Source organism: Dysidea avara, chromosome 14 (genome assembly GCF_963678975.1).
Source record: "Dysidea avara chromosome 14, odDysAvar1.4, whole genome shotgun sequence".
In the NCBI taxonomy this organism is placed as follows: Eukaryota; Metazoa; Porifera; class Demospongiae; order Dictyoceratida; family Dysideidae; genus Dysidea; species Dysidea avara.
In genome coordinates, this window is record NC_089285.1 from 4,271,968 (window position 1) to 4,288,983 (window position 17,016).

The following is a 17,016-nucleotide window of genomic DNA, read 5'->3' on the forward strand; positions in this document are numbered from 1 at the left end:
AGAATTAACGCCACATGTTACAATTTACTGTAGCACGTGATATAGTCACCGGTCGCGTGAGCGTATTAAGTTTCGGCAAAATGGTGTATAAAAAGGGTGAAAGTTGCTAAGACTATCAGCAAGTCAATTCATGTTGAAGTTGTTAACATTGATAACATCTCATCGAGAAAAGATGCGCAGAACTAGTTCATGTCAGACAGTCGTGGAGCAGAAATATTCCACGATGGAAGATTTGAAGATGCCGAAACTTCATGTGTCTCAGTCACGAAAGCGCCGCAGCTGGGAGAGCGTGCTAACCATGGCAGTAGTGATACCTCTAATAGTTGCACTAGTGTCATCACCGATTGATCCCGTAGCTTACAAGTAAGTACAATATCGCGGCCGTTGGGCGCCTTGTGAACTTTTTAGTCTGTATTTTGTTGTGAGCTAGTGTGGGCTTGCTTTGTAGACTATTGTAGCTGATATTTTGTGCTATGTAGTAGCTGGCTTGCTCTGCTCCGTAGGTTATTTAGTGCAACATGTACGACTTCGTGCATAAGACTATTGAATAGAATGTTTGTGATTGCACAGAAATACTATTGTTAAACCCATCTCTTTGCCTTTACCAGATATTCCAACAAAACGATGCCAGAGTTAGTGGGTGTGCTAGCAGTGAACGATGGACTACAGAAGGCTACAAGATTAGAATTTGAAGGAGACATGGTTGGACCAGAAGCATTCGCAGTTGATAAAAATGGTACGAACCACACACATGTACCAGCCTGTCCATTACTCACAACTTTGCTTCAACTTAAATCTTATTGCACTACTAAGTTATCATTGTTATTAGCTGTTAGACACACTGTAATACAATACTTCAACATTAGAAAATGTAGTTAGTGATGGTTGATTTCTCCAAAGTAACTTTTTGTTTTAAGATTGTGTCATACAACAGGGACAATCTTTGGCCTCCCCAGTGTGTGTGTTTGTATACATGACCTCTTACAAGTGGTCTTGTTATTATCCATAGTGATTCTGTATACACTTATTACAAGATTTACTGTAATATATTTTTACAGGAGACTTGTACAGTGGTCTGAAGGATGGTAGAATAGTCAAGATCAATGTTACAGATGAGAGCTACACTGTCATCTCAAGATTATCAGAGCCACCATATTTTCACTGTGGTAAGTAGCAGATGTGTAGTGTGGTTACTGCTTGATTGAGTGGGTCCAGTCAATTACACTATAACTAATTGAACTAGCTTCAGCCACATATGGCAGCAATTGTCACTTCTAATTATATCATGTTAGCTTAGTAGGCTTTTGTGGGTACCACTTGGTTATGTTAATATCTCCTTAACAGTACTTACTTCAGTGGAATTAGTTATACTCTGTACAATGTTGTATGCCTCAATGTGCAACAGTAGTTTAAAGATGTTTGTTATTGGTGTATACCCCAACTGAGTTGGTGCCAGATAGGTTGATGAGAAATGATATCATGAAGTTGTCTTGATGGGGTAGGTGTATTGGTTATTTATCACCTGAGCCCTTTTACATTTTAGTTTTACTCATTGCCTGAGGCTTTGAGCAGCTTTGATCATATTGCACATTGGGGGGGAGAATATGAGGTAGTGTGTCGAGTACACTATGAATAGAGTTTTAATCTTTAGTAATATTGGGTGACAATCAAATAGGGTCTTTGTGTGTGTGTGTGTGGGAGAGACACAACTCTAATGTGCTGTTTTCTTTGTGTAGATTCTCCTGGGGAGAAGTGTAGTCGACCACTTGGATTAGACTTTGATCCCAATGGAAACTTGATTGTAGCAGATCCGTTTACTGGACTCCTCAAAATCAACGTCATCACTGGTGAAAAGAGCGTACTTTCTGGTGGAGAAGCATCAAGCTTTGCTGCATTCAACAATCTGGCTGTGCTACCCAATGGCAGTATCTTTGTTACAAAGTTTTGTCAAAGAAATGACTTTGCTTTGGAAGTGTTTGAAGGGATCCCAAGTGGAAAATTGCTTCATTACAACCCAGTGACAGACACTCTTCACACTGTAGTACCAGATCTATTCCTACCCAATGGTGTATCAGTAAGCAATGATGGCGAGTCAGTACTTGTGTCAGAGACTGGTAGAGCCAGGATTCTGAGGTATGATTATAGTTTAAGCACCTTTAGAAACTTGTGGTTAACCTCTGATTAATCCTTTAGGTATTACGTCAAAGGTGCCAAGGCTGGTCAGACTGAAATATTTGCTGACAATCTACCAGGACTGCCTGATAACATTCAGCCATCAAGCAAAGGAGGTTACTGGGTCGCCTTCCCATTCATCAGACATGTCCAGTCACTAGACTTCTTCGCAGAGAATGCTTGGCTAAGGAGGATACTAGTCCATGTAAGTTGCTCTCCCAAGACACTTACAATGGTATCTCTCTATTGAACAGTTTGTTAAACTATGCATGTGTAGACCTTGTATTAGTCCAAATAGAGTAGCCAAATTGCCAATGTATACATGCTATAAGTACTCCTTAGACAGGCTAGACTATTGACAATTTGTGATAAAGGGTTATGACATAAATTAGTGGCCTATCTGTATTCCTAAATTTTGTTTGCTTACATTCCAAGGTATATACAATCAGTACAGTGATGTAAAGGAGTGTGAGATGGTGTGAGCTCATAGGACCTAGCCCAAAATTAATGGTATACTCATTACCTCTCAACTAAACACATTACTAACCTTATGATAACTACTGTTTAGTGTGGGGGCTATATTATTATGTTTAGTTGTTCATTTTCTAAAACATTAGAAAATATTTTACAGGTGGAGTAATTGCCTGTTTGGTTCACTCAGTCTTCTAGTCTATCCAGTGTTTACCCCTCTTGTTACTATACATCAGTCTCAATAGCAACCACTGTAGAGCCAATCATGATCAGGTGTAGGACTCTTAACCTTATTAGTGGTTCAAGAGAATATGAGTAATTGTCCTCACAATAGTTATCACTTGAGTAATCATGGCTGATGAGAGGTCCTTATATTTGTAGTGATGATGTTTACTGGGGCTTCTTATGTACACAAACACTGTTAGATATTATATTGACATCTTGTGTGCCTGACCATGGTAGTGGTGAATATGTAGAGTCTTAATTTGTGGTAATATGATATCAAACACAGTTCTGGGCTTACTCGATCAGTTGTAGGCTTGTGTTAGTTGTGTGGGTTAGAGTTTAAGTTAGCAGTAACTGTATAGCCGTAAGCAACATGGGTGCTTTAGGGAATCATTGTAAACTAGCAGGTTTCTTGTTAAGTAATGTCATTTGATCAAGTGTCTATCCTGTTTCTAGAAACCCCACATTAATATATATTTTTTAAATTCTGACAGCCTGTTACTTTAGTAACATGTTAATTGATGATAGGTTGAAGGTGTTTAACACTTCATTCATCTAGTGAGATATCAAATTGTTTTGAACAAGTGTTAATTGTGCTGCTTCGTTTGGCATAGTAACAAAACGAACTGTTTCAAAGAGAGATACTGTGTGATTTGTGTGTATTTTAGTAGTGTTTTTAATAGTTCAATGTAGTTAATGTTGTTTTTTCTTTGTTTACAGTTTCGTGCCATCCTACCACTTCTTGTCCCCCAACATGTAATGGTGGCAAGACTTGATGAAAATGGTACCATAGTTGAGACACTTCATGACCAGGGTGCCCACACGTTACACAGCATCAGTGAAGCATTTGAGTACCACAACGAACTACTCATCGGATCTTTTGATGCACCCTTCATAGGGAAACTAACATTAAACCACCAACACAGTAGTAATATCAGACCAGTTCATTAAAATGGAGTTCTTGTTTTTTTAGCTGTAATATACCTGTATCATGTACATAACTTATCAAATCGACAACTACTGTAGTTTTTAAAATTAACTTGACTTTTTTTTGTATTGTTAGTTTTTGTATTGTGTTTGCCTCAGTTGATGTGTTCTTGTTGTATATGTGACAATGACTACTACCAATGAATTTTTATCAAGATTTTTTTACAAAAGAAACCAAGTGTACTACAAAACCATGGTGAAGTATTGGTTGGAGGTTGCTGGTGTTTGGGTAAACCCAAAGTACAGGCTTATGTTGATGCACTATATAGTAGGTCTATTTTTTTGTACATACCTGATAGAAATGGTACCTATGCATGTTGTTAAGGACATTGCTCAGTGTTCTGTGCAAGTGTCAAATATGTCACCTAAGGTTTCATCACCACTTGAAGAGCATAGTGACCTAGTAATGCATGAAAGATAGAAAGGGCTGTCATAGCATTAGCTATACAGTGCACACATGAAACTGAGCCATGTGCCCAGTATCATTATGCTTTAGTACATGTGTCAGGTGATCCTTAGTTTTGTCAGCTGTGCTGGTGCATGTGATGTGAGTAGTGTCACAGCATTTTCCATCCTAACTAGATAAGTAGACTTCTCCAAATACAGTATGTACCGTAAATCAGTATAGATAAAGTCTATGATATGAACCAGAAACCATTTGGTGAAAAGCTGTGGTCAAGTGATTTAGCTAAATCTGTCACAATTGTATCAGTTGGTCATGTACCAGCCAATAATGAATATCAAATTACTTTGTCAATCAGTGTAGGCCAATGTATTGCCAACTGGTTAATTACCTGGTCTATATGACAATGTGAAAACTTGTGACAGGTTTGATGAAAATGTAATAATATTATAGTCCACACTGATTGACCACAAAGAGATAATACTAGTTTGGACAATGTAGAACTCTGAGCTGGTAATACATGATCTGCCATAGTTAGTACTATAAACTAATAATCTCGGTATACATGATAGCTACACTGACCACTTGCAGGATATGATATAATTCCTGCAGTGCGTAGAACTACAAAGTTAAGATGATGGTAGATGATAATGATTTTAAAGCACCGGAGTGTTTGTAGTCAAGGGTTTTGAACAAATAAACAAGTATGACTAATAGTGTGCAACTAGATACGAAGGCTGTCACTGCAAGTGATGAATGTACAACAAGTATTGTAGGAGGTTCAGTTGTACTAGCAATTCTATCTATCAGGTTTGAATATGACAACTTTGCCTCAGGTTGCATGTGTCAAGCGTTAGTTGCCATGGTTATGCATACACAAGGCTTACACTGGCTGGTCATGATCACCTAATAGAAACCATCACAAAATAACTACACCACTACTGGGGTATCGTCACCCCAGGTGTTATTGCATCGGGATGACCTGAAAATCCACACACACGTGCAACAACAATGTTGCCATGCATACTGTGTCACTTGTATCCATTGCAGCCTTACTACCTTGGGACGTGAATTGTTGGGGAACCACATGCGCAGTGTAGTGATAGGTGAGTCATCAGGTGCTTTCTTAAGGTAGTCACATTGACCACATTAATATATTCACTGAATGCATTAATAATAGTGTGCAAACTTGTGCTGTGGTCTGTCTACACATGTACTTACCTACAGGTATGTAGCTACCCGGCATTGCCTGTGAGCAGTCTCTGTAGCTGAACATCACACCTACCACACACAAGCAATGCAATTATCAGGTGAAGATGTATCAAGAATATCAAGGTGTGGTTGTATCACGTTACAGTAAATGTTTTGTCAAAGTCTTGAACCCAACTGATCTACATAATTCTTCAGTAGTTGTGGGGCTGTGCTCATGCATTATATTATCCACGTATGTATGCATGTTCCCCTGATCCACTACTATCTTCTTAGATAGCTGCTACATGTGTACATCCACCACATTGTCACTTGTCATTAACGAATACACCTAACACATCTCATGGAAGGATTTAATTAATCACTTGGTTCCTTTAACTTGTAGTGTGAACTTGCACAATTGTAACTAATAAATATCATTAGTGCTAGGTAGCTACATCAGATGTAACTAGCTATGGGTACCAATATGTGTATATGAATACAAGTAGACATTTCCTAGACTGCAGAGTTGACTAATGACAGTGTTGCTTATGTGGTATTGTGTATATGTAATGAAGAGCCATAAGGGCCTTGTGCCTTGCAGCAATTATGGGCTCCTGACGTAAATCATATCACCTATCTACTGCCTAAGTGTGTAACTGGTATAGTACTAATTGTAAACCCAGAAAAAATGTAAAGCTTTCACAAGTTGGACAATATCATGAAGCACTTCAATTCAGTTTGATTGACGCTATCGAAAGTGGGTAACAACAAAAAAAAAGTTTAATTTGTTATGCAAAGTATTTCAAATCACAAATATCATTATTACTGCTCATGTAATAAAGGCTCAGCCAGATGGTAGCTACATCCAGAGCTGCACATTAATGATACTAGTGTTGATTAATAAACATCTTCAGTACTTGACAAAAGCCGTACACACAGGATTAACTAGCAAGCTGCTTAGGTGCAATTATTCAGTTTGAAAGTGCTTCAGTACAACTGATCAGCTGAACATCATCTATATGATGTGGTTCAATAGTGCCTAATAAGTGTGTAATTTGTATGACCATCTCATGTGTGTAATTAACTTGATAAGTATTACACCAGCCTACTAATCCTACATTTGTGGATACTCATCACTTTAATGAAACAGTGCCAGCAGGAGCCTATAGCTAGGCTTGCCTAGAATAATTATATTGACACTTGCAGCTCTTATACCATCCTATAGTTTTACACTGTACACTGCATGAGTGATTGGACATGACAAAGCATCCATGCATCTTGTAAATAGCTTGTCATGACAGCTACAACCTAGCTGATCTCTATTCAGTGTAAAAATGCTCTCCCTCTTTTAACAGAAATGGCAAAATTTATATGTGTGGTGGAGCGTATAGCTATATCCAATTGCTAAATACCGGCAAACTCACTAAATCAATAATTATTGCAGTAGCAAAAAGCATCTCGTCAGTTCCTATACTGTGTTTAATAAATTAAAAGTAAAGTCAATTTGACTGATGAAATCACTAACAAACATTAGTACATAGGTGCTTAATGGTATTCACCACCAAAAAAATTGCTTTAAAGACATCTTGGATGGTGACCTTTAATTAGCCACAGGCCCATAGCAATTGTTAACATAGTTAATTGTTCTTGCTTATGAATACAATCCACCAATTACATCATTATAGTAGCTAGCTAGCTACAAGAGTACATTTGGTACTTTACATTGCATAGTCAATTTTATTTGTTCACTGAGTTTCCAAGTCCATTTCTTAGAACAGATATGACCTAAGATGTAGCATTGCGTTTCCTTTAAGAAGACTTGCAATGATCTAACTTCGAATAGTGACTAGTGTTACACTAGTAAACCATATAAACATCCAACTGTAGAATTGTGGGAGTGAGTGGATGTCTAGTTTTTTGGTGATTTCTATGCTTGAATAATGATGTGTGTTAAAGGAAATTCAAGGAACACACAACACTATAGCTAGGTAGTATTTGGTAGTATGCAAGGCTGGCTACCTATATAATGCTGCATGCTGCTCACATGTGTCTTACTTACCTTGTAGTATATATCATGTCTATACTGTGTAGACATCATAGTTATTTGAAATACAAAACCCTTAGGGGTCGCATAATAAAGTTCAAGTTATGAAAAGAGAACACAGAATTCAGTGCACAACATTACATGTTAACATGATGCATATGTGCTGAAGCTTTTTTAGCAAGTAACTGATGATGTATGGATACTATGCATGGAGTGACATTATGTATGTAGACGGCTAAACTCTAAACAACTGAATTAATTAGATCACAATATCACAAACTTGAATTTCTTTCCGACTATTCCCCAAAAGGATAAAGTGAGTGCTCACAGTACTCACTAATATGACATTGGTGTTATCAATGGTCAATTGAGGCTGTGACTAAAAGGAGTGTAGTCAATATGGTATGGTCTGATTACAACTAGTAGCCGCAACACCTAACAGACTGTATGACTGGTGGGTTTGCATGAGCAGAGTGTTTATAGTAACTACAATAGATTTGTTGTCACATAATTAACTTTATGAAGACTATAAGAGAAAATGTTAAGCAACAATCAAGCGGTTTCTCACATAACACTCATAAGCTATATAACTTGCTGAGAATGCAACATAAAACTCTACATTATCAATCAGCTATACATCATACAAGCACGTGTAGTGGTCTCCGTGCAAATTGTCTTTTACATTGTAACACTGACAGTTGTGTAATACAGCAGGCCTGCAAAATAAACGCTTTATTATTTGCAGGAGTAGTTTGTGCCAGATTTACATGTCATAACATCACAAGCAACCATTACAGCAATGATGTGTGATTATAGCTAATTGTATGTATTAGGTGTGGCTGTATCATGTTACAATATGTTTAGTGCTGCAGTTGTAGTGCATGTATGATCCATGTACCAGTGTATCTACACTGACTAGTACTTCCTTATGCACTAATGACCTTGCGGCTTCCCCCAAATGTATATTGCCTCTTTCCAGTGAAATAGTATAGTTATTATAGCATGCATGGGTATAAGTTATAGCAGGAAGGCTGCAGCTGTGAATATACGATCATACATTACATTTCTACTTGTGAGGTACACAGAAAGTGACACTTTGATTCCTGGTTTGCATACGTACTATATTGTAGTGATCTATCCAAAGAAACTATCAAAATTGGCAACAAGATCATACGTTTAGTAGTGGGACATTCATCATGTATAGGTATATTACTGTAGTGTGTGTTAGTACTAAACATGATTGCTAGTGTTATAAACAGGTCACTTTGTAATAGTCTAGCCAACATAATGTATAATGTTACTACTTCTTAGCAGTTTGTGTAACTAATTACATACACTGTTTTAAACATATTATTATTATTACTACACAACAGCATACTAAATATAATATTACTTTAGAAATGGCACATGAAAAGACTTGTGCCTTATTTCTGACCTGCAGAACGAAAGATAAAAAGATTGTGGTTACTTGGGCAAGACCATTTGTATTCAGTTATATGAATACATTTCCAACAACTTGTAATTCATAGAAAATCATCTTCCTGATGTGTTACCGGCTATACACAAATATTGTTGGGACTTTACCATCAATGTATTGTACCTTTTGAAGCCCTTAATGCACACTGATGTGTTTAAAGTTGTGTCCCATTTCCTTTGTGAGGTAAACAATAAGAAATAAAATAATAGAAGCCATATTTTGTATGTGGACAATTCTGTAGCAACAAAATACCATACAGTTGTATCTGACATTATTTTTCCTGCATGTTATAAATGAATTATGTTATTATATATGGATGTAACACTTGCCATATACACACATCATAGTATTGACCTGTAATAAACACAATAAGAAAACTTAATTAATTAAATGGTTTAGTACATGAGTGTAACATAATTTGGTATTTCCTTTTAATAAATTAGAGAGTAGTTAAATGAGCCTTCATTATTACATTGAAAAGCTACTTATTGTAACACAGTAAGTGCAATAAATGCAATGGCAATGTTGACAGCCTGTAGTATTGTAGTATGTGGATCAGTAGACCAAACCATATTGTTTTGTTGTAGCACAGACAACAGTGTGTACTACCTTATCACAGGACAGTAAGATGATATACAGATATTACAAATTTTTATCAGCATGGTGAAACCTTCCATGAGCTCAAAAAAGAGGTGCAAGAAATTAAATCTTGAACTTCAAAAAATAAATGGAATCCCTCACGTCAGATCCAAGCATGCATGGAGCCTATAAAACATATTAGATTATCATATAATGTTGCGTGTACCATACAGCTCCTAGCAGGCTACCAAACTCACTATACTCATTGTGACCTCATCCACAGAAATCTTTAGTAAATAAGGCAAAAGATTTATTTGCAGTGAGGTTGCATAATGGGGGCCAAAACCTGACTATAAAAATGGTCACATTAGAGAGTTGACTGGCCTTATAAGAAGCACGCAGACTGTTAATATTAGTGTATCTGTATAAATGTACATGCACTAACTACCACCAACCATTGTCAGTGTTGAAATCACCACACTCATTTGGTCAATTCAAGTGGGAAGCTAGAAGAAGCCATAACCATCAAAACAATCAAATGTCCTTTACTATAGTCACAATGAGGTATACTAGGATGAACACCATTCTGTATTGGAACAGAGACCATAACTATGGTAGACACTTTCTTATACTTATGTTTAAATAAGGGAATGTATACCATCCCCCATTCATGAAATGCTGCAGTTTCACTGCTTGTTAATACATTTCAACTGTGGATACAACTGCAAATGAATCATATTCATTTATTACACAGATGAAAATGTACCTGGAGATGAATGCTCTATTAGAGCATAGTATTGCCAGCAACAGTGTAGCATGATCAGTTTCATTCGGTATACCGTACCATGTGCATAATAATATGTATATAGTTAACAGGTGGAGCCTTGTACATATAACCCATATAAATACCAGTCATCGTGACCATCTCATGCCAAAACTTAAAACTCACTACCGTTGTTATGCATCACTGTAAGCAGTGTTTGTAATGGTATACTTGACAACGTATTCAAATTTGCTACTCCCTATTAGGGTAAACAAGCCTCCCTCGGCATATAATATTTCCAAATGAAACGACACACAGTGATATTGATGACAAGTTTAAGGTTGACTGTCTTTCTTACCGGCAGCTTGTTGCACATGTGCTGCTGCAACAAACCACACAATTATTCAAATTAGGATTCATTTCATGTTGCTTCCACAATGACAGCTACAACATGTAATACACAACTACACCAAACTAGACCATAATTTAAACTATATTTAAAACTTGTCACTAAAAATAGCAGCAAGGTGGAGGTGCTACAAGATTCAAATAGGCATGTAAACTTACTGATTATAGTAATCCTTGAACAATGCTGAACATCACACTAATTAAAAATATATAGTAAGAGAACAAGATGTAGTGTCTGCTACTAATACAAATGATTTTTTCTACAACTTAAATTATATTCATGCACTAGGCATCTGAAAAAAGCTCTCTCCACCATGTGCAATGAAGATGGTATACTACTTCCATCACTATGGTTACAATTTTAATGATACTGCTCTTTACAAAAAGCCATTGTGTGCATGCATAATCATATACATTGCAAACCATGCCATATTGGTGAAGGTGTCGTATTAAAATCCCCCATAGTGATTCACCAGTTAGCCTAAGATACACAAACAGAAACATTAAAACTTACCAGTAAAATAATGGCTTCCAATAGCACAAAGAATTTTGATATAATAGTAAGCAACATCATCTCGGTGCTTCCATCACTCCTTAATTGTCTAAAACCTGCATTGTGCTTTGTACATGCGTATACTGTACAATAGTTTTGTATACACAAAAAATGTATCATCCATGTGTACACTACATACATGGAGAACATGTGCAGTTTGCTATGACAATCTTGTAGTAAAATAGACTACGTCATTTGTAGTAGAAAGATCTTTCATAGACTACGTATATATGCTAGACAAAACATATTTCAGTAGATATTCATGATGATCACATAATAATACATCAGGATGAAGTGTGGTGTATTAGATTACAGGATAGTGTGTCCTGTGGTGTGCTATGGTACAGTTTGAGTGATGTAATAATAACAGTAAAATTAATTATCACCATCCTGGAGCAGTTTGTGCCAATCTTCTCATTCTCCTGAAAAGCAAAATTACATCACAAGTGACATCACAAAATAATTTAAACAGGTAAAGACTACAAGTTGTGAGCTGTATTAGGTACGCACCTTGTGTTTCTGTCCTGGTCTCTTATCTTCTTCTCCATCTCGGCATCACTTAGTACCTGTATTGTGGGACCCCGTGTTTCCAGATCTGCTGGAGGTCTGACTGGCATCTTTACTGTCGGCAGTGGAGCTTCACTAATAAAATTAAAAAAATGGATTGTGGTGATCTAAGGGAAATTCATGTCACTACTTGTAATCATTAATGTAGGGCTGCAAAGGATACAATTACCTGCTTGGATTAAGGACAATTATAAAGTAATCAAAGACAAATCAACTATTACTAGTATAGCAGGTAAACTACTAATAACTCTTACCATTTCACCTACGATTTACTCTATATTCTGATCAAGGCATGTAAACGATGTTGATTATAATAGCACCTGCAAATTGGTAGTTGGTTAAAATGGTAATACAGCCTAAAATGGACAGAAGTTACTCTGGACACTTAACCATGGTCCCAATTGTATTAGTGTGCATAAATTTGGACTCCTGTAGTGCTGAGCAACATGACAATATTTTAGTCAAACCGAGGTATCTGTTTTTGATACTGTGCAATATTTTGACTAATGCAAATATCGTGGATTCTAAAACACAAATCTTATCTGTACGAAGACAGTACATACGAATGGATGTGTATATACTGCAGTCGGCTTTCAACGGAATTATATTATTATTGAAAAATGATTAGGGTCTAAGTCTAGAACTACAGACCAACTAATGCATGCCAATGATTTAGTCATACTGTAATATCAAGTTGACAATACTGTATTGTTTATGAAATGTCAAAACTGCTCAGCACTATTCTGAATTCAGGACACCTGACTACAGACCCCTGACTATAGACCCAAGCTGTCAGGTGTTGCAAGTTAATCATTTTCAAAATGTCATTACAATTACACTGATCATAACTCGGTGCCTTGGATACACATTTTTCTGTAAAAAACTTTTGTGTACAGCAGTAGTACAATCAGTCAAACTCTCTGGCTACTACAACAGATAAAAGGTAGCCAATCATATCACATTGCATATCAGCTTCAAATATTTGATCTCCATGTTCACACATTAAATTATCAGGTTTTGTGTACATGATCAGTTGACAACACAACAGAAACACTCTGCACATGGCTTTGCTGTTTACCCCGTTTATTGACAATAGGCTTTATCTGATACGCACCCTTGTGCCGACATGACAACCATAACAAAGTGGAATTCATTACTCAGCTTAATTCCATTTATAATCAAAATGTACTTGAGAACATTGTTTTCCAATATATTATACCTGTTACCAATAAGGTTGAATAGTGAATATGATGCCAAATATAATGCCAAACTCATACATATCACATAGCTAATACAAATTGTTATTTCTATATATTACATGATTGTTACCAGTAAGGTTGTGTGTACCTGAATGCATATGTTCTTGAGTGCCAGCTCAGTTGTCCTCTGATGGAATAAGCTATGGCTGTGACAAACTCTCCACCAAGTCCCAAGTCAGCACACAACTTCCTGGCAAACTCCTCAGGACTGTTCAGGGGGTTGGACAGGTCCCACTCAAACTGGTCCACCAATGAGATGTTACCAACATGGAGATTAAGCTAAGGAAGGAAACAGGATACCTGCTTAGATAATTCTGTGCATGCGTGCGTGCGTGTGTGTGAGTGTGTGTGTGCACATGTATATATGTGTACGTGCGTGTGTAGTATATTAAATTTATAGTAGTAACAACCTACTTATCCTCTCAATACACTATATACACACGTTATTAATGGAATATACTATTCAAGATATTTCGTATAATTTGCTATTTCCTCTACAACACATTATATCACTGCAAGTGATTTTCTTTTCCTTGATATCACCAAAACTTCAAGGTGCCAAATTAAATAAGTGCTTCTTGCACTAGATCACTTCTTTATTTAACTGTGTATATTTGTGACTTGTGACCTGGATGTACGCACATGCAGACATGCACGTACACACACACACACATACGTTTGTGTAGTGTGTGTATGTGTGTGCATGGTATTTGCGTGCTTGTCAGAATAGTCAAGTGGTTAGAGCACTGACCAGGTAGTCACAAAGTTCCAGGTTTGATGCTTCATGATATTGCTGTTGTATCTTCGAGCAAGAAACTGTTCTCACATTGCTTCAGCCTACCCAGCTATATATTGGGGACCTTGCGGCAGTTGGGGAAGCAAATTCCTGACTGTTCTTGTCTCGCTTAGCATTGTTAGGACCATAGTGGAACTTGGGCTCTGTAACTTCTGCTCATGAGACTCTATTCCTGTCCCAGCTGCCTGCCAGATTTGAGCACTTGAATGGCACCAGTTTGTTGGGAGGCAGTAGCTGTGTTTTACACTGTTGCCAAAGGCTTTCCCTTTTGTGTGTAGTGTATGTGTGTGTTTGCGTGTTACATGCATGTATGACTAAGTACCTTCATTTGTCAACAGGCTTACAGCCCATTAAGTTCCATACAGCTGTACACCATAATATCCGCCACACAGTGTGGGAGAATGATAGCTAGGAGGACGCCTCTCAGTGTATGGGTGTTAGTAGTGTTCTTATAACTGAAGCCCACTGAGAGGACAACAATGTTGTGTTTATTTGCAATAAGTTATGCATATTAATCCTACTAATTGTTTGCTCAGTACATATTGTATTTCGGTGGTAACTTAATTGTCAACTTTGTATTTGTGTGGCTCTTTCGCTTGTATCCTCACTAATAGCCAGTAATATTATCTAGAGAGCTCTACCACACTTGTATACCACCCACACACACCCACACTAATCACTCCCGCTAACTGAGTGGCCATCAAATCACTACACACAGTTAGTCGAGCATTACTAGTGAAGACTTGAAGCCATAGCCATCAAATGGCCACACAGCCAGCCTGCCCTCACACTAATATATTGCAGTCATGTACATTTAGCACTAAACTAAATATGAATATTGACAAACACATGTCAGGGAGTGGTGACAAGTGTAGAGGACCACTGATGTGGTCAATGTATAGTACTATGTTCTCCTAAGGATTCCTCATCAAACTTCTTTGAAAATAACACCTTGAAAATTGGCTGAACTCTGGACAATTTGATCATGGTAACACCTCATATTGTTGTCATGAGAGAACCAATACTCTTCATCATGTAACACAGACAGTCAGAGGACACCTGTTTAATAAGGCCATCACACTAGTTTCCAACATATGACACAGACATTTCCTCCATAACTTGATACACAACTAGACTAGGTAAATGAAAACATTGTCTTAGGGTACTTCAAAAAGGCCATTGTATACACATTAAGTTTGACATAGCACATGGTCACACAACACACGAACAAGTGGATACTGCTTTTCTACAAAATACGTACAGTAGGAGGAACTAAAAGATCTCTTAAAATAAAATTATTTACACACAGTGATGACTAAATGAAATGAAACACTTCAATTACACTGTGGTGTTTTAACGATTCTCTGTCAAAATTTTCTGTAAATGATACTTGAAAATGGACAAGGAACACATCATACTCCTGAGTTTGACAACTATACTCCATACTAAATACTCATACTCTACATTCTTGATGACTACAGTGAACTCTGTTAGTTAGGACACTTGAAAATAAGGACACCTGCAAAATCTGTACACTTTGTAACTGTCATAAAGTATGTGAACTGACCTGGATACCTTGATAATCAGGACGCTTTTGGTGGTCCCATAGTGTCTTTAATATGCGGGCTTCTCCGCAGTTAGGCCATCACACAAATCTCTACCATATGAGATTACAGTGGAAGCTCTATCATGGACATTTTGGCGTCCAGAAATTTACACAATATTTGGTAGTGGCTTTCAGAGGTAAAAGGGTCAGACTAAAGTCTTTGCCCTTAACAAGAAGTGTCACGTCCTTAATTCAGGGAGTTTGTTCACTGTAGCACCCCAACGTGATAAAGCTGAGCTCATGCCTCATGGTGAAAAGTTGGAAGGGTGAGTGAAGCACGTTTGAATTGAACTACTAGTTTGAAGTATAGTACGTATTTGAATGGTAAAATTCAGTGAAATGACTGCAACTTTTTGGATTCAAATTAGCCTTACAGTAATGTATAGGTATTAAATCACAAGAGCATCAAAGCCTTGCTGGTTCAATGGGCTCCTTTAGTCAGCACACTTGTAGCGTGTGTTAATGTCTGAAGTTATTATTTTATTTTATTATTAGCACTTTACAGTGACCAGCACTGAGGGTCTGACAGCAACATGTGCTGCAGCCTTAGGATTACCTAACCTAATTTCAGGGACTTAGACCTAATGACTTGACACAGAAAAGGGGCCAAAGTTGATAAGTTATGTACATGATACAGTATATTACAGTTAAAGAAAGAACTCCATTTTAACAAACTGGTCTGATATTACTACTGTGTTGGTGGTTTAATGTTAGTTTCCCTATGAAGGGTGCTTCAAAAGATATGATGAGTAGTTCGTTGTGGTACTCAAATGCCTCACCGATGCTGTGTAATGTGTGGGCACCCTGGTCATGAAGTGTCTCAACTGTGGTACCATTTTCATCAAGACTTGCTACCATTACTTTTTTTTTATTAGACAACTATCCCTCTAGGGACCTGGCAAGAAGGCTAACAGTAAGCCTGTGAAGCAGGGAGTCAGAAACCTGTAACTGGAAACTATGCTGAATGCAGAAAATAATCCCAGGCCAGGCGGTGCATGTTGGGGGACAAGAAGTAGTAGGATGGGGGACAAGGAGTAGTAGGATGGCACGAAACTGTAGACAAACATTAACTACGTTGGACTATTAAAAACACTACTAAAATACACACAAATCATTTAGTATCTCTTTGAAACAGTTTGCTTTGTTACTATGGCAAACGAAGCAGCATGATCAACAGTTGTTCAAAATAATTTGATATCTCACACGATGAATGAAGTGTTAAACACCTTTAACCTACAACCGGCTATCATCATCAATTAACATGTTACTAAAGTAACAGGCTGCCAGAGTTTAAAAAAAATTAATGTGGGTTTTCTAGAAACAGGATAAACACCTGATCAAATGACATTACTTACAAGAAACCTGCTAGTTTACAATGATTCCCTAAAGCACCCATGTTGCTTACGGCTATACAGTTACTGCTAACTTAAACTCTAACCCACATACCTAACGTAAGCCTAGAACTGATCGAGTAAGCCCAGAACTGTTTTTGCTATCATACTACCACAAATTAAT

The 17,016-nt window shown here is 37.3% G+C and overlaps 2 protein-coding genes across 2 annotated transcripts; one reads left to right on the forward strand and one right to left on the reverse strand.

Moving 5' to 3' along the window:
* The first annotated feature begins 54 nt into the window (after positions 1-54).
* On the forward strand, positions 55-4,029 carry LOC136244945 (adipocyte plasma membrane-associated protein-like). The gene is made up of 6 exons (XM_066036472.1): positions 55-363; positions 609-736; positions 1,059-1,166; positions 1,737-2,133; positions 2,194-2,377; positions 3,589-4,029. Exons 1-6 carry the CDS (start codon positions 131-133, stop codon positions 3,817-3,819), a joined length of 1,281 nt encoding a protein of 426 aa, XP_065892544.1. The 5' UTR covers positions 55-130; the 3' UTR covers positions 3,820-4,029.
* Positions 4,030-11,520: 7,491 nt separating this feature from the next.
* Positions 11,521-16,359, reverse strand: LOC136243966 (SWI/SNF-related matrix-associated actin-dependent regulator of chromatin subfamily B member 1-A-like). Its single transcript, XM_066035506.1, has 4 exons — positions 16,177-16,359; positions 13,188-13,378; positions 11,784-11,915; positions 11,521-11,695 (listed from the first exon to the last, which is right to left on the reverse strand). The coding sequence occupies exons 1-4, from the start codon at positions 16,357-16,359 to the stop codon at positions 11,656-11,658; spliced, it is 546 nt and encodes a 181-aa protein (XP_065891578.1). The 3' UTR covers positions 11,521-11,655.
* Positions 16,360-17,016: the final 657 nt, after the last annotated feature.